Consider the following 19,385-nt stretch of genomic DNA (forward strand, 5'->3'; position numbering starts at 1 on the left):
CTCTTGTTTGAGAGATCCATATTCTCCTGGAAAGATACCAGCTCTCCAAGGACTGCCTTATACAAGGCATGCAATGAAAATTGGGAGAGCAAAGTCTCTGTAAAGTCTCTTCTTAGGGCCTTTTTTTTTTTTTTTTTTTTTAAATGCAATACCACTAAAAGCAATGGGTCTATGCCCAGTAGGGAATAGTGTACCAGAAAATTAGACAGCAACAGAAAGAAAATCACTAATCACTAACAAGCAAACTGAAAGCAAGTAAAACAGAAAGAAAAAAAAAAAAAAAAAAAAAAAAAAAAAAAAAAGCTGTTTCAGCTTCCTGACTCATTCCAAAAGGATCTTGTGCTAGGATCTTGCGCTATTAATTCAATATTTTACACTGCAAGAGTTAACATTTGCTGCCTAACTCATTAGAAGCACACTAGCTAGCATTCCCACATTCCCACACAGTTGATAGTGAAGTGGGCAAGGATATCCCTAGCACAGAGGCAAAAACATTTGTTCTGAGCTAGAGAATAGGAAGACAAGGCAAAAGATACACATACAGGAGGAAAAATCAGCATTACAAAGTGTAAAACACAGAATAGTGTGGTTGGACCCTGCCCAGCTGCCACCAAAGGACCAGGAAAGCAGGACCACCACTGGGCTCAAGTGTCATACAAAAGGAAAGAAAGGTGCTGATGACCATGGGAGAAAAAAACCTGCAAAGCCCTGAAATGCCCTGCACATCCAGTGGCACCCAACCGGAGCGCCAGCCAGCAGATGGCAATGCCAGCCCGTGTACACACTCCTTCGCTTGCAAAGTGATCCAGGTGGCCCCAGTTGCCAGCCTGCATCCCCACAGTGTCAGAAAATGGTGAATTAAACAGGACATTTCCTGTCTGCAGCCTTGTGATGCTTGTGATCCAATTGTACTCTTGTTTTCACTGATATAGCCCTGAACATCTCCCTGTGCCGTGGTGTGGGGAAACTGGGACCTATCAGGTACCTGCCTGACCTTATCAGTGTAGGCACTTAAAAAAAAATATTTACTTGTCAGTCTTGCAGCCCATGCAATTGACTTTCCTGAATCAATTGCTATGCACAGTACTCTGAGTTCTTATCCACTGGCTCTGAGCTCTGAGGCAGGTAAACGATAAGCAGATTTGTGCTGCATGATTTCTCTGTATTTTAGAGCATGCTTGGTTGAGCCTTTGGCTCTGTGCAGCTTGACATCATTAATGCCTTCAGAGATGCCAAGCAGAACTTCAGCCTACAGCAACAGAGCCCAAGGCACAGGTGGGTGCTAACTTACCCAGTCTAGCTGCAGTCATCCTGTTGGGATGTTACCTCTCCCTTTACTTGCTTCTGGAAGCAAAGTGGTCAAGTTTTGAACTGTTGCAAGAGATTTAATGTACTAAATGATACTAAACAGCTGCCTGCCTATGGCCATAAACTTCAATTCATGGCAATACCTGGGTTATATAATGACAGGAGCAGAGAACGGCTAGGAGAGATGAAGGCTGGTGTGCAGGAGAGCATGTGGAGGGCACCTGGGCATGCTGGGCTTCTGGAAAGTGCTGGAATTAAGGTGCTGGCATGGAGCAATTTGGGCAGGTAGCTCAGGCAGAGCAGGCCTGTGTTGGGTGGGTGGTTGCAGAGAAGCCTCTGCCCAGTGTTTGCAGCTGCTTCCAGAGGCTCAAAGCAGCTTCTTCCAGCCTTTACTTTGACCTTTGCTCACTCTGCCTTGTTTTCCTTTCCCAGATATATAATTTCATGTTGACCTTCCTCCTGTTAGCCCATTTTCTTCCTTTCCCCTCTCACCAATCCCCCCTCACCAATCTCTCTCTTCCCTAAGACTGTTTTCACACCAGCCTTGCCTTTTTCTCCTCTCACCTCTTCCCTCCTCTCTGCCACCTTACTGTCCCTTCTCACAGCCTTATCAGAGGCTTCAGGGTGCTGGACATGTGAAAGCCTCTGTGGCAGCACAGCAGAGGCGCCGGAGCCAGTAGAAGTTGTTTAGGATATCTGTCCTGGCTTCTGGCTTGTGCTCAGCTCACTGCCCACCAGGGCCCTCATGGCCTTTCCAGGCAGGCAGTCCCAGCCTGTGCTGTTGCAATGGGCTCTTCCTTCCCAGCTACAGCACTTCCTTCTGTTCTTGTTGAATTTCTTAAAGTTTCTGCTAACCCACGGCCTCAGCCTCTCACAGTCCTGCTGGACAGCTGTACTGCCCTGCAGTGTGCTGACCTGCTCAGTCGCCATCACCAGCTTTGTGTCACCTGTGAACATGCTGAACGTGCTCCTTGTCACCTCCTTCCAAGACACTGATAAAGGTGTTAAACAGTGGGGTGCCAGGAAAAACACCTGCAATATTCACTTGTTTCTGGCCTCCAGGGAAGCACAACCCATTTATCGCTTCATTGTGCTAGCTGGTCAGTAGAGGCTGGTACGAAGGAACGGGGACTTCCTAGCCCAGGAGCATGCAAGGGTGCAGAAGTCCCTAGTCCATTTCCCTCTTTCCTTTTCCCCCAGTCTCATCTGTACAATAAAGCCAAAGCAACCAGGCTGAAGAAATGTCATAATTCATTGGTAAAGCCTGTTTCTTTATAGATATATAAATATGCATATATATAAATATATGATATATACATATATATAAATATATATATTTCTTTTTATTATTATTATTGTTATATATATATTTTTAGTTAGGGTCCCTTCAGCCTTGTCAAATATGGATTTTAATATAACTGAGGCACTTCAGCTGATTTTTGAGGAGTTACTGACACATTGACAAGCTGGTTAACATCAACCCACTTCATATAACTCAGTTATAAAATGGTGCAAGTCCTCTTTCCTGCAACATGTGGCTGCAATACATGGAGGCCGGACATTAGTGGGACAGCAACTATTACAGCCTTTGATGCAGGGCATATAGCCACAACCTTCTCATCTTGATCCTGAACTCCACAGCTGGAATAGGAGTGAAGGAACCTACAAAGGCCTCTCTTTCATCTGTGGAAACCAGCCACACAGTACTGCCATCCCTGCAGCCAGCAGGCTGCTGCTCCCTAACTTGCCCTCAAAGGGAACCAGAAAACTTTGCAGGGCAGCTATGCCCCAGAAGATGGGATCCACTCACACATCTTCTCACATGGTGTCACTGCATGCACACATATAGCCCTACACCTTTGTCTTCTAGTTGAAATTGAGCAGAGATGTGACACAGACCGAAATATTTTCCTTTTCAATAACCAAATGTTCCAGCCCCGTGCTTTTAGCTTTGCAACAGCTTGTAAAGCAAAGTGCATTCAGTGCTGGAATCAGCAGTAAAATCCAATTTGATCATTCCCCCTCCCCCCGCCTGGAACAGCTGGGTTAAAAATCTTTGACTAACAAGTTTTCACTGCCATACTAATCACTTTTCTTAATCAAATCAATGAACCATCCAATTTAAATCTGTTTCTCATGAAACAAACATTTCACAAAGATTCAGGTGCAATAAATAACCACCAAACTTGAGACACTGAGCTTAAAGCAGCCCCTGACTCACAGCTCCTGCCTCTCCTGAGAGCCAGAGAGGTGAGGGAGCAGTCACCCAGCTTAGGGCTAGGACCACAACTTGCTGTGAGTGAGGGCAGACAATCTGCCTTGCCTCTACCACGTTTTGCTGTAGCTCTCAGGAGTACATGTAGCAGTGCGGCAGAAGGACTTTTACAGGCTCCAGATGAAAATTAAACATCCTGTTGTTATTTTAAGGGGCATTTAAAGTTAAGATCCTGTGCCTCACGCTTAACTGGAACGAGCAGAACTGGCAGATTGTTTCCATTGCTTGGAATAAATCTATCCTCTCTGCAGGGGGAACACAACAAAATTAAGCCTGACCATGCGTAGGCAGACAACCCCATAGCAAGGCAATTCCCTTTGGAGAGGAAAGCTCTCATCCAAGAATGGCTTTGACGTATAGTACCAAACACCCCCGCTATGTTAGAAAGCAAAAGCCTGTGACATTGTGTTAATGAATGCTGGCTAGTAAACCCTTGGTGTTTACTGGGTGGGCATATAGGTACAGAGATTTGTGCCTCTGCTCCTTAAGTAACCCCCAGGAAACCGATGAGCCTCACTGAAATAAACTGAGATTTTCCATAGTCTTTGCAGGCTTGCAGCACCCAAGAGCAACAGTCTGCAAAAATAATCTTTGTGAGGGCATTAGCTCAGCCAGAACAAGGAGGAATTTGACACAGCAATTCTTCTCCCCATGCTAGAAGTGTCCTGTGGTTTGCGGGCTTCCAACCTACCCATATGAAAGCACATGAAGAGTCACTGCGTAAGGGAGAAATACAGAGAAATGAAGAAAAGGAGCTCAAACAAGAACTGAGCTCCAAGAGGGAATGTTACTTAAGGCTTGAGAATGAGCAGGGTATATGTATATATATACACACATATATATAAATATATATAAGTAAAGTAAATAAATGCTATCAGTATGAAGTGGCATTTCTGATCCTTGAAATCTGTCTCTGCTGTTGGAGTAGTGCAGCAGCCTTCTGTGCTGAGATGGTTGTTCCCATGCTCAAGTCATTTTGGAAGCAAGCTGGGTGATAAATGTTAGTGGAAAATCTCATGTTTGCTTTCCTTTAGCTGAACCTCTGTGGACTGAGCTTTCTTGTGGAAACCTCTGAAGTCATCTGTGTAAGACCAGCTGGGTGATGCACAGGGAAACAGAAGAACAAAACTTCTTGAGCTGCATAGGATTTCTCAGAAAGAAATTGCATATAGTACATCTCCGGCCTTGGGCCAAAAACTAACAAGCCTTGTGATCCAGTTGACATACAACATGTTATGGCTGAAGTCTACAGGAGACCACTACACATCCCATTCCTGCCCCAAGACACAGCTGCACTGAGCAACCAGCCAAGTGCTGTTAAAACACCTAACTTCACACAGACAACTCCTAAAGCCCTTGCAGCTAATGCATGCCAGAAGGTAAGTGCCTAGTTTAGGGAAACAGGGCATAAATTGAAGAATTAGTTACAGGATATTAAACTCACCAAGATGCAGTTACCAAGGCATGAGGCAAACAACATTCTGGGTACCTGGCAGATGTGTATGAGGAGAGGCTTACCTGTGAGTCCCCATATGTTGCTTTGTTCATTAAAGCTTCCTAATGGCTTGCCCGGGTAACCACATTGGACAAGCCTGGGTTATCACAAAATAGGACCATAGAATATCCTGAGTTGGAAGAGTCAACTCCATTATCCTGAGTTGGAAGGGACCCCTGAGGATCATTGGGTCCAATAATATACCAACACGGTGTAGCAGTAGTACAAGAGTCCTGATTTCTTTACAACCACTCAAAGTAAAGGTTTCCCATTTGCTGTAAATGTTGCTCAAGCTGAGCAGATACCAAGCAGGCACATGGGTGTGCACATGTGCTTCTCCAGCACTGCAAAAGGGTTTCATGAGCTGGAGAAGGAACAAGGATTTGGGCTTCTTTGGGAGCAGCAGTGAGACTAACGCGGTGGTACCGAGGGGGTTGCTCCCAGAAATCAATAGGAAAGGGCTTTTCTGAGCAAGAAATACCCAGGTGTGCCCAAGTGAAAGAAGAATCCAAGGGCATGATAAAGGAAAGGTAACTGTATATGAACGCCTCACACTTTTCTGTGCAGTTCAGGAAAGAGGAAAAATAGCTTCTAAAGAGTGTTGTTATGCCCTGAAGCAGAGGATGAATTGAACCCGTTATCCTTGTTCATCCTTTTCCCTGGTGGCCACTTCAAAATATTGGCTTTTGTTTAAAAAATGTGTACAGTACTTATAATTGCAAAATTAACCTTCAAAATCAAAACCCAGCATAAATGAAGAAGCTGTATCAGCAAAGAGCCTGGAACAGGAGCTCAGAGAGGTTGTTGCCATTCACCACCTGAAGTTGCTAGCTCTGGAGCCAAACTGGGGTTCATTATCAGCAAAAAAACCCCTGTTTTTCTCCTGGTGTACAGAGGGTATTCGGTGACCAGCTGACACTGCAGGTTTAACCAGTCAGTACTGGGGTTAGAATAATGGCCACCTCACTTTGGCTTTGCTCTGAACAGATGTATGTTGCCCTTTTGTTTACGTTCAAATACAAAATTAACAAGACTAAAGGTTTCAGAATATTCCAGGACCTGAGCTATGGAATTAAAATTTTAGCATTGTAAATTCAATTTTGATTTTTCTTCCCCCCACCACAGACACTAGGGAGAGAGACAATATTCCTCCATGCTATTTCCATGGCTAAATCTATGGCAGAACTTCTGCTGGCATCCCAGCAACATCTGTCTCTAGAACTGGATAACATACCCCGAGGCAGCAAACACACCTACATCCCATGTCTGTCCATACCATCTGGTCACTGGCTAGCTCTTTTAAAGTAGCTCAAAGGTAAAGGTAGTTATAGGACAGTCACTAGGAATCACTCAAAGAGCCTGCAGGAATTATGGTGCAGAGCCTCGTCAGTACTTCAGTCCTGGGAACTCAACTCCTTCTGATGAAACCTAGTTTCTGACCTCAGGGTAAGCATATTGTAATTTGCACTACTGCATCTGTCCTGGAGCATTAATATTTGACATAAATCCTAAAGGAAGCTCTCTTCTTTATTACTGATTTTTCAGAGGTGGATGGGTAAGAAAGGTTGTGGGTAATATGGAAATGGCATAGGCAGAGGATCCCTTCTGGGAGCCTGATTATTGAAAATCAGCTGCTATTTACACAGTTAATGCCATTCACTTCTTGCACCTGCTCAATCATTCATTTCCCAATACAAGCCAGCTTTGCCCTGCTGCAAAGTCAGGGAATTTAAGGGAGTTACTCCTGCAGGTTTTCTCTTTCTCTCCGATGACTGCAGAGTTCAGCTTATAAAACCCCCACTTGTATATTACCAGCCTTTCATCTTCTTTTCTTTGAATTCTATTTCTACCTATTTATATGTATATATACTTTTCCAAGTATTAATGCTTCTGGTAATGAATCTGGGGCTCTCTAAGTCTTCCTGGTCTCCCATTCTGTTCCTGTGCGACACAAAACTCATTTGAGTCTGTAATCATCTGAAGAAAGAGCAATTCAGCTAGCTTTTCAACTTACGCTAGTCTTTGCTCATACTCTGTTGAATCATTCAGAGAGGCTCCATGCACTACATCTAGGGACAGCGTATTCTTTATCATGTCCCTCCAAATGCAAATTCAGTGCTGACATCCTTGACAAGCACACTCTTTAGAAGACAGTTCTTTAAAAGCTCAGTTTTAAAACAAACAAACACACACAAAGGATTGTGCAATTGACCTGTCTTCCCACTCTTGCCCCCATCCTCTTTCTTGATAATGAAATTCTTCCGCAGAGAAGCCTTAGGCCATTGAGTGGTGGGGAGGGAAGGAGGGAACTGTTTTCCTTTGGTTCCACTTATTAGTGCTAAAAGATGTAGCGCTGTAAGTGAAATTATGGGAAGAGTGATTGCAGCTCTGAGCACCTGAAAAACTTATCAGCTATCTATTAACAAAGGGTAATTAATAGTAAAGTGAAGGCTTTTTGTTTTTGCATATATATATATTTTTTTTCCTATTTTCAAGAGAAGGACTTGCATATATTGGAAAATCCATGCTTTCTCCTCGCAGATAAAGCATTTGCAATACTAACCTGTGGTCCAGGTTTGCTTCCATGGTGCTGGTGAGGTGTCATTTATTGTAGGGTCTCCATCTGCTTGTTATTGTATATAAACTGAACAAACTTCCCCCATATGCCAAAGTCTTGTATTTGATTACAGAAAGCCAACAGATGAAGAAGGTCAAGGTCAAGTAAAGCAGATAAACAACCACAGGATCACCTCTAAGTAGACAAGGACTCACCTGTCTTCAGGCGGATCAGCCTTGTACTAATGTGTCTGACCGAGCCAAAGTTGGAGGAATAAACCAGATTAAAGGCAGTGACAATGTTCACCAAAATATAATAACAGGCTTAAAGATGAAAACTAAACAATACACAACCCCCCGCCCCCCCCCCCCCCCCCCCCCCTTTTTTTGTTTCCATCCAAAGAAACAACAGCTGGTATGTTCCTGAAACCAGCACATGTCAAGTCAGACACTGGAAAGGAATTGAGAGGATTATTTCACAATTTTATTGCACAACTGAAAATTAACCTTTTTCTTTTTTTTTTCTCTCTCTCTTTTTTTTTTTTTTTCCCCCCAATATTTACAAGCCATTTATTTTGCACACATAATCTGAACAGCATTTCCCCTGATAAAACTGTCACCTAGAAAACTTACACACAGACTGAAGCATACATGTAAAGTAAGTGGTTTGTGTTAAAACGCGAATTGCCTCAGTCTAACTCTGGAGGGGGAGAGGCGCTTGGGAGATGGGGCAGCAGAAGGAAAGAAGACACAGTTTTCTTTTTTTCTTTCCTGAAATGTTACTTAAGGATCTTTCCCTGACTTGGGAAAAGAAACAAAAGGTTTCAGTATTCGTTTAAGAAGAATGCTAGCCAGTCAGGTAATGTACTGACAGGGTGCTGATGTGAAGATTCAAACCCTTCAGCGCTACAAGCCTCGCAGAGAAGTGACAAGCCTCGTTTCATGCATGGTTCACCTTAAAGGTCACAACAGCCCAGTTTTCCCCTGGAGAATGTAAAATCACTTTGGTCACAACAGACAAGGAGTGAGGTTTGAGTCTTAAGAAGAAACACACTTGGGAGGGTGGATTTTTTTATTATTATTATTTATTTTTATTTTTTAAATCTTCTTTCTCATATATTCCCTACCTGCACCTTTGGAAAAGTGCTGGCTGACACACTGCAGAAGCTGCTGCTTCTTCCAGCACTTCCACAGCAGTAATACAGTGCAACAAATATTGCACAACCAGCCCAGCAATGCTGTGGGTAATACTTTAACCATCGTTATGAAGCTCACAGCTTTGTGCTGAAAATGAGTGTTTTCTTGGCTGTCAGTGCGAGGTGCCTGTCACAATGCGTATCACAGCTCCTGGAGTCCGCGAATCGCTCCCCTCCCAAGGCTGATCCACCCACACGTTTTCCATCACATAGATTGTTGTTTTCAAGTTTGTCAGCTAATATTGAGTTTGCAGCCTTGTAGCACTTACTGCTCAGTTTCCAGGGGATTTTGACACCTGCAATCATAAAGGAGGAGGTGGCAGCTCTAAAACTGATGCTTGCTGGCCCAGATTTGTCCCATGTTACTTCAGGCAGGTGCACTCCAGAGGAACCTGCACAGAGATCTTGCAGCACTGCAACCTTTTCTACTAGTCAGAGAGCAGAGGGGTGATTTAGGGCTTAGGAGATAACAAAAGCTGTCTGCAGATGTCGTGCTCACTCCATTGCCTACCAAAGGAAGCTAAGAGGACCAGCTCCAACATCCTGTGTCTCTGACAGCTGCCAAGTTGCATAGGATGAATCTGGGCCTGAATTCTTCAAGCTGGGCACCTAAAAACATAGGGTTTCTGGATTTACAAAGAACATTTTGTATTTAGATCGCTTTAGTGCTACTGTTATTCAGGTGTTGGGACTTTTTTTGCTGTAGAGCGGAGAAGCAGAACAAATGACACAATCCACCACACGATCTGTGGTGGACTCAGTGTGCAGAATGCTTATAGACTTGTTATGTGAGTTAGTGCTTGTCTATTGCCAGGTATGCTACCGGGAGATGGCTTTGTGAAAGTCAATTCAACTACAGGAAAAGCAAAACCCATGACCTGAGACCAAATGACCTATGTCAACTCTTCTAAAGTCTTTGCATCTTCCAGAGCCACACAGTCACCATCACCCACAATGGAGAAATGCTTTTTTCTATGTAATACTCATACAGGGATTTCAACATCATGTAAAGTATCCATACTGTCTTTAAAATACCTGCCAACACCTACCTAAGGCTGAGGTAAATGTGGATTTGGGGGTCCACGACACCGAGAATACAGGCAAAGAGTAGAAAACCCTGTAATGGCCTTGCTGAAGAAGGCTCCTGAAATTGAATCCTAAAGAAATTGTAGCAAATTTGTAAATTGTAGAAATTTGTGCATTTTTTTTGGTACATGCTGCTGATTTCAACCCCATTGGATAACTCACAGTGACGTTCTCAAAAACAAACAAACAAACACATTTTTCTAGAAGATACACAGGTTTGGGGTACAGAAAAGTTGAACAATATCAGTATGTTAGAAATAAAGCAAGACACAGTGATCCCATTCCTACACCTTCAAATTGCTGAATTTCCTCTTAGACTGAGACTTGAAGATTAAAATTGGAAAAAAATGATTAGAAGAGTAAATTTGTGTGGAGGCCCAGGTGCCATGCCATGATGTATTGATACTGCTTTAGTAATTAACTCACCCAGTGGGATAGCACAAGCCAGTGGTCTTTCATACTTTAAAGAACAGGCTCTGTTAAGATAGAAATAAAACCTGTGATAGCACAAAGCAAAGAACAATCCTCCTAGGCTACAGGAAAGGCCTAGTTGTTAGTACATCCCAACAACTACTCTTCTTTGCCTCGGAACAAGCTGTAATACTTGTTAATCTGACTGATACAGAAGAAAGCTCTATCAACCTGAGAAAATTTAATTCCTCCCATCTCCCCCACAGCTTTTGCAAACTCTTTGTTTCATATATGAAAATGGAAATGAAACCGACAAAAATTATAATGAAATACTCAGGTCCTGGGCAGTCCTATTCAGGGATTTGTTTTCATCACATGCACGTGTTTTGCTCTAGTAAGTGCAAAGAGAAGGAAGACAGTGACTGTATTTTCTTCTTTGATGACAGAATAGGGCAGCTTAACCTCGTGGATATTTTTGCACTGAGTCTCCACAAATGTTAATCCTTTGGGTCTTACATAAATCATTGCTTTTGGATTGATTTTGCTGTACTTTGAATAAACCCTAACAGTGAAAAGTGAAAGATGTAAACTCTCCATGAGCCATAGATAATGTAATAATTATCCATGGCTGATTTGGTCATATGAATAATTATGACAATACTCATTGATGTTATGGACAGAAAGTATCATTTCATTCATCTGTCTATTCTCTTATCAGCACAGCAGAAGCTTCCTGCCCAGCCTGAATGCTGTGTCTCAAGCCAGCTGGATTAATTGCTGCTAATATAATTAGTAAACACTGGGCAAGGTATTGAGTGAAAATGCACATATCTCTTGTTGTCATTCTGGACTAGCAAACCACCAAGCCCTATCTCTACCTAACCCCAAGGGGCCTCTGTCATCCCCTGTGAGCACATATCTAAAATTCAGAAAAGCTCTGCAAAGTCTATTGGAATAATAGATTTAATACTGAACTCACTACTGCCCTCTCAAAAAGCAGATAGCAGTGGTGTACTCCCTGCTGCTGGTGGTTAGTTCCGACTGGATGAGCAGTTCAGAGATAGACAGCACTGGATCCTTTTTCCTTTCCTTATAGCATCACTGGAGAGTGCTGATGGAACAACAGATACACTGGCGGATCAAAAGAAGAAATTATACAAACCTTGCTAATGCTAGCTTTGCCCCAGCCATTGATCCTAGCGCTGACTTAAGGTGCAGACAATTTTACAAAGGCTGGATAAGCAGACTCCTACTGTTACCAAGCTGCCATTATCTTTAATTTTGTTATTTTTTTTTCTTTAAGAGCAATGTGGGAATCCAAGGAATTCAATCATATTAAAAATTTTTGAATTGACAGTGGTTTAATTTAAGTGCAGATTTCCATGAATTTTACAATCCACCGAATTTACTACATCTGGGCCACAATGGGCAGCATTCGGTAAGAAATGCCACAGATGTCCTTAGTCCAAACCACAGATTCTACAGACAACCTTTCTTAGGGACCCCAGAATTCTTTTGCCTTCTTTATTCCTCTGGAAATTTGGCTACAGAAAATTTAACACCCCCCTCTCAACCTTCCCGAATTATTTACTCCATCTCTTTCCTGCTTTCTTGACAAACTGTGTGTTCAGAGTGGTCCCAAAGTGGGGGCAGACATGCTGGAGGCTTGGGCACAGCTGGGATTCATCACTCTGATATGTTCAGCAGTTAGCATTCATAGGCTTAGGGCTGAGTGCTACACGGCCTTGGAGTGTGTAATTTCCATCAGCTCCGTAGGATCCCTCCACACTAGAAAAGCCCATAGAACAGAACTGCAGGCATTATGCTCAGAAAGCCTGAGGCCATGGGGGATAATTGATTTTCCTAAATCACAGTTTAAACCTATCATTTGGAAAAAAAAAAAAAAAAAAAAAAGTCTGGCTTTGCTCAAAATCAAGGCAGCTATCATACTACAAGAAGCTCAATGAGAGCAAAAGTAGAAAAGAAATACCACCCAGCTGTCTAATTCCCTGAGTGCCGTCCACTCTGTGCATATCATGAAAGAGAAGTCCCCTAAAACACCAGCAAATGATCCTGTAGGGACTGTGTCCTAATCTGTGAGTATCAGGGGAGAGAATGAAGGTGTATGAACCAAGCAGCAATTTGACCAGCAACTTGAATTTTCAGATACAGTACCTTTCACTTGACTGGTTTTGCAGCCTTAGCAGGAGTCTAAATGGTTAATTTGGCCAATCCATGCGTCCACTGTTTGAAAATTATATTGCCGTAAAACTGAAGAACAGACTTCGCTTGGCTTGAATCATTTGGCCTTGTGTTTGGAGACCTCTTCTTGAATATGTTGTGTGAGGAAGGTGTCTACATGTCTGATCAGAGAATTAGCCCCAAGTCAGAATTATTTCTATCAGATTGAAATCTTGTGTCTCATGGCAACGGACCATGGAGCTCAAATGAAGCCTTTGTCACCTGCACAGTGACTTCCCATAAATGGATGTTATAGAGGTTTAGGGCATTTTAATGCTACTGAAACAGTAAGCAGCTGGGAGACAGGAGCACTTTTCATCCTCGGAGAGGAAGCTATAGCACAGAATGACAGAAAAGACACTAAGCTCTTAGCCTGGGTTTCAGACCTTTTGCTTCCTGACACCATCAATGAGCTAACATTTCCATTACGGTAAGTATTAACATGTCTGGACAAATAAATCCATACAATCCATCACACGAACAAATATTTGGCTGTCTTTCTAATTCCAAGATTATTTTTTCAACTGATCATTGCAGTGCAAGCAACCCCCAAATCCCCAGTATTCGTAAAAGGAATACATTCCGGCCAGCTGACATGTAGGCTAGCTTCTTTGGAAATTCTTGAGGACTTTATGTCTTCTTTTGGGAATGCGCAACTACTGATGAAAGCAAGCTCCTATAAAAGCAAGGTATTTCTCAGTCCAGATTTGTATGTTTCCTGATCCCTAACTTGCTGTGCACAGCCAGCAGCTTTTCCAAACTTAAAATTTATATTATAAACAAAAATATCAGTCTTTAAACAATCCCCAATTCACCAAAGTCTTTGGATGTAAGCATATATTCTAGATATACATTCTGAATTATTACTGTAAAGATTACTTCATTTACCTATCGATGCTTCTGCATTTTCAACACTGAAGTGGAAATACTAGGTGATCGGCTGTCATTGTCAAAGAGTGACTTTGTTCCAGTTGTACTCACTGGAGTTGCAGAAACTTGGCTGCTTTCTTTTCCTAGAATTGAATTAGTTTTGGAGCTAACAAAGATGCATTCTTTTTTTTTTTCACTCCTACCATCTAATATTTTAGACCTTGTTGAAGTTCATAAATAATGATGCTCACCCCACTTGCTGAGCTCGCTGTGTTCTGCTGCTGCACTGAAACCTGAGGAACACCCATACAATATCTGGCAGCGCAGCAAGGAATCTCTTGTGCAGTGCCTAAGAGTAATATCTCTGCTGATTTGCCAGGGCTCCCTGTGCTGGTGGTCATTAATCTTTCTCAGCCAAAAATGGATGGGGCTATTAGGCAAGCTGGAGTAATGGGGGAAACTGGCAAGACACAGGAGAAAATGCATTATCTTCTGCATAGAATTGCATGTAAAAATAAGAACATTAAAAATGTATTTTTCATATTTAATTGGGCGATGTATGATTATACCTACCAGAAAATAATGTGCAATGTGTTTTGTGCAGGGTATTTATAAAACTGTTCAGCTGTGCTAGGGCCTTATTTTCCCCTGAGGACAGAAATAGTAACTAAAGTCCTGACAAAGTTTTTGTGTTTTTTCTTCTAACAAAGGGCTTACTCTGCTGCAATAGCTACCGCAAATAACCCTACAAAGTGCCTCCACTTGTCGCAGTATCAGGAAAATGCAGTTTATGATTTACATACAAACCACATGAAGCCTACCAGGTAAAAATTCAGCACTTTAGAAATAATGTGATCACATCTGATTTTCAGTCTAACAAAAGCGGTGGAACCGCAGGTACATTGCTAATTCCTTTCTGTCACTGAATCCAAGATGATGATTACAAATAGAATAAAATTCACAAAAATGATATAGAACCAGATTGCTCACACAGGAAACTATCAAGGCTGGAAGGAATTACTTAAAGTAGGACTTGGAAAAAAAAATCTGATTGATACTAAAGACTATTCAGAATACACAAAGACATTTTAAAATGGTAGATGGCAAATGGCCGATGACCCTTAGCCAGAAAATGCTAGGATGGAAATTACAGCCAAACATTTGAAGATATATGCTGTAACAACAGAAAGAAATCATGGAAACATATCAGGGGGTTATAATAAGGCATTAGAAAAGGTAAGAGTTATGGCCAAAACTTTAACTGCAGAGCCTGTTACATCAAAGGGAGAAGCATGAAAACAGAAATAGGAGGATTGGGTGCCAGCCAGGCAGCAGATTATTATTTGAAACAGTAATTATGTCTGAAACACAGCAGGATGTCAGAAGGTGCTGGGAAATACAGAGTTCAGACTTTGGTGCTGGAAGGGGCTTACAGGGATGAAAAGATTCTAGGGACTTGATTTTTGGAGTGGAAGGGAAAAGGGAGACACAGGACAGAATGTGTCAAGATAAGACCCCCAGTTAGACGAACACAAGAATTCTGTAAGATTTTACAACTGACCCCTTGACTAGGAGAAAGTTAGCATTTAGTAAGAGTTAGGAGAAAACTTCAGAACAAATAAAAAACAAAACAAAACTTTTTTTTTTTCTTTTTTTTTTTTTTTCTGTTAAAGAATCAATGGTCCTAATTAAACTAAAAAAAAAAAAAAAAAAAAAAAGCCAACAACTCTGAAGTTTTGCTTTAGTAAAGAGTATCACAGACTCACAGAATCACAGAATTTCTAGGTTGGAAGAGACCGCAAGATCATCGAGTCCAACCTCTGACCTAACGCTAACAGTCCCCACTAAACCATATCCCTAAGCTCTACATCTAAACGTCTTTTAAAGACTTCCAGGGATGGTGACTCCACCACTTCCCTGGGCAGCCTGTTCCAATGTCTAACAACCCTTTCGGTAAAGAAGTTCTTCCTAAGATCCAACCTAAAATTCCCCTGGCGCAACTTTTGCCCATTTCCCCTCATCCTGTCACCAGGCACGTGGGAGAACAGACCAACCCCCACCTCGCTACAGCCTCCTTTAAGGTACCTGTAGAGAGCCCTCAGATTAAAAGTGGAAAGGGCTTAAAAATAGCCATGGAATATGGTATTCCCTTAGATAAATGAAAGACAAGGAAATGTTGGTATGACTGAAGTGGAGATTTTTGAAATTATTCAGACCAAATAGAGAACCTTCAGAGAATGGAAATCAAAACTTGGTAAACCTGAAAGGAAGGTATGTAATAGTTAGGATGGATTTGAGCAAGCAAAGAGGGAATTTGAAGAGCAAATAGTAGGAAGTTAAAATGGAAAATGCATGTTTGCTTAGTACACCAAAAGCAGAAAACTGGAAAGAACCAGTAGGCTACCCCAAACAATAAGTAGAGGGAACAATTAAAGACAATAAGGACATTGACAAGAATCTAAATGATTTATTTGCATCAGTCTTCACCAGAGATGGTGTTTGAGTGGTATCTAAATGAGGGACTCACACTTTCCAAATAACAAAGATAAGGAGAGGTCATAGACTGAAGACTCAAGAGAGAAGCTGGTGGAACAAATCAATAAATCAAAGGCATTAAGTCACCAGATTTATCTGACATTTCTTGAAGACTCCAGGAGAAATCTGAGAATCAAGAAACAAAATTCCTAGCAAATACCTATTACAGCAGAGGACTAGCAGACAGTGTTGTAACTGTGTTGGGGATTTTTGTTGTTGGTGTTTTTTTTTTTCACGGTGTTGGAGGAGCCCTGGCTGTTCAAGACAGGTAAGTAAGCCTAATTTGCTACCACATGAATTGGCTGAAATGTGTTAAAAAAACCCAAGCCCCACATCTCTCAAATTAGGAAGCACACACAAACGTGATGTGACAGAAACAAGTCAGCACCATGTCCATAAGGAAAAAAACGGGCTCTTTGAACCTACTACCGATCTTTGAGCTGTTTACAACAGACTGCAAATCTAAGGCTATCCAGGAGTTCCCACAACTTGCTGCACAAAGAGGCAAGGTGCAAACGGTCACCTCCCAGCTCCCCCATCGGCATCTCAGGACCACTGAGAAGAAAATAATGTTGACATTGATAATGACACAACCAAACTACATACAGGTCCACGCTACAGGTTACGCAGTTGTAGGCAACCCAGTCCATCCTTGGGCAACATTGTTAAGCCAAGAAGAAATGTACACCTGGAAATGAGTTTTCAAAATATATGAAACATAACGGTGGCCCCACTGAAACTCTGTTGTATGTAGGCACAACAAGACTTCAGCCCCTTCTAGGATTGGCTTTTGATAACTTTTTGCACATTAGCTAATCATCATGGCTCTGTGCAGCAAGGTTCTCATTCTCATTATGCGCAGTGACCTGGGCCCTTAATGGTGAGCAATACGGGACTTGGTGAGTTAAGATTTTATTTTTTTTTTTAAATATATCTTAGCCAGGACTGACTGAGCACTCATTTCACTTCTTCCCAGATCTTCAAAGGTTTTTATGTAAATCTTTACATAAAGCCATTAAGAACCAAAGAAAAGCACTTTGGAAAATTATGCATTGATGTATTCTTACGCAGCCAACACTCCCAGGGGAAAAGGTAGTAATTGCACATAGCCTCCCGCCCCTTTTTATTTCTTGTCAAAGATGTTGCCTTTTTTGGCTTTTCTTATATATACACAGCATGATGAACTGATATTTGTAGTTTAAATGTCTGGTTTAACAGCGTGGTTTCCACTGTAACAAAAAGCTCTCACGAAATGTCAGGTTAGAAATAAAACCAAGCTCTAGAGGGATGAGTTGGGGAAGAAAGTAGAAGGTCCAGTGGCTGAAAAACAAAATGGAACAAAGTGAGCAGAACACAATGTGGACCCATTTCCCAGTTCAGGCAGTGGTATTGGTACATGTGGTTGTACAGGGATCTGGGGAAAGGAGAGAGACACATTTCTCACTGAATCATTTCTGCTTTCTCTATTAACATTGCAACCGAAATTACAAATAGCCCTGCAAGGGGTAGTGCATTAAACCTCAGCTCCTCATCCAATGTAAACACAACATTAATACTGAAAGATAAAGAAAACGGTAAAAAGTCCAGTGTCTTGTTTTCTGTGTTTTGCTTGTTAAGTTTCCTGTCCACCCTCCAGAATATTCCTGTGTGTATTGAAGTTGTGAACTTGACCAGCCCACATTCAAGCAAACAATCACACTCAGATTCCCAACATAAACTTTTCTCCCTCGAATGGGGAGTTTATTCCTAACAGTTCTGCTCCTTTTATTTATAAACTCCTTTAACGAAGTAGTTCTGAGACCTTGTAGCAGGCAGCAGGAGAGCACCCAGGCTACGAGTTGTCGCGCTTATATTCCCTGTTCAGCAAAGTTCACGTAAAGCCCAAGGCCCAGTGCCTTCACGGATGGGCATGCACTGAAATGAGTCTATGAATCAATATCCCCCTGCACAACACGCCTTCTAGGCAAAATCCAATTCTTGCCTAAAAAAGATAAAGAGTTACAACCAGGCCCTTTATTTTACGAGACACATATGAACACGTTGCTCTGGTGAAAACAGACCTTACACTAACAGGTTTTGTTCACTTTCGGGCAGAGCTACTGATCTTCTTTACTGGACCACCAGAACTGAAGATGGGAAAGAAACACAATGGAGACATTTCCTTGGCAAGGAAAGGAACAGCATTTAGGACTGGGGAAGAGGCAGGGCAGGGCATAAGGGATTTTCCTGATAAAACGTAACTAATTTGAGCATAAAAGACCAACTGATATCATGTACACACCTAAACCTGTAACACACCTTCCCTGGAGTGCAGTATTGTACAAGTGTCCCCTTCATTTTCAAGGCTAATTCAGACCTTTGGCTCATCCTGCATTTACAAGGTCATCCATGTTAAGAGGGCCACTGTGAACGTTCACAGGTGAAAGTTCCCTTTCAGAGTAGTGCAGATTTGAAATTCACAGGACAGCGACCCGAAGATCTTCCTTTACAGATAAAAAGCATGTCAAATTATTAAATAGCAACATGAAATCCTATATTCTGAAGGTCTGTCTTTGCTCTGCAGTTAAGAGAACAGAGTGCATTCCCAGCCCATGCCCAGTCCCCACCTCTTGCAGTACAGCAGGCGTGTAGCCGGCCCCTCTTGTTGACACCTCACAAATGCTAAAGCTGAAAGGCCTGGGGTGGTTGGGGAAGGGGCTGATGAGCACAGTCTGAAGATATGTCACTTCAAATTTCTACTGTTAGAACTGCCAGGTATGATAAAAAAACTGAAAGTATTTCTCAGTTCGAAGTTTGAAGACCAGGCCTCAAACGTTGAGTGGCTCCTCCCTTCAGTGTCTCTGTTTCCTCTAAAATGGGCTCCGCTGTGCTAGCTGTTGTTCTCTGCCGTGAGATATTTGAGAGCTGCAAAGCCATAGTGACGTGACATGTCCTGCTGGAACTCCTCCTTCAGGGTCTTGAGACAGATGCGGTATTGCTTGTTGGAGCGAAACTTGGTGATGTCGAAGCTGGGGGCATGCGGCATGTGGATCATGTAGGCGTTGGGCAGCACCGTGAACTCGTACTCCTGGGGGAGAAAGACACCAGCTGTGAGGGGTGTTCCTGAGCCCTCCTGCAATGCACCTCTCTCATGCCTCCACAGTCAAACACATTCTGTCATGCAACAGTTCACTGTAGGTCTCAAGAACAGCTAACCCATATAACTATGCCAAATAAACCTTTTTGTGTTTATGAAGGACCTACCTTGTCTTTGAAAATGTTTTACTCCATATAAACCAAATAACAGAGAAATGGTGCTAAAGACATTTCTGACGTCATGTCTGCAGCACAGATGTTTGACAGTAGTGTGCTTACAACCAACTATGAATGCACACAGCATGAGTTTCAATTGTGCTTGCAAAAGCATGCTTTC

General features: G+C 42.2%; 1 protein-coding gene across 2 annotated transcripts in view; it reads right to left on the bottom strand.

The window, feature by feature from the left end:
- Positions 1-15,303: 15,303 nt before the first annotated feature.
- Positions 15,304-19,385, bottom strand: part of LARGE1 (LARGE xylosyl- and glucuronyltransferase 1) — a 282,370-nt gene continuing 278,288 nt past the window's right edge. For both annotated transcript variants that reach the window (XM_082763070.1, XM_082763071.1), the window contains one exon: positions 15,304-19,040. In XM_082763070.1, the coding sequence (XP_082619196.1) occupies positions 18,843-19,040 (198 nt within the window). In that variant the 3' untranslated portion in view covers positions 15,304-18,842. The remainder of the gene's footprint in view (positions 19,041-19,385) is intronic.

This window comes from Aythya marila, assembly GCF_965140915.1.
Source record: "Aythya marila genome assembly, chromosome: 1".
Taxonomy (NCBI): domain Eukaryota; kingdom Metazoa; phylum Chordata; class Aves; order Anseriformes; family Anatidae; genus Aythya; species Aythya marila.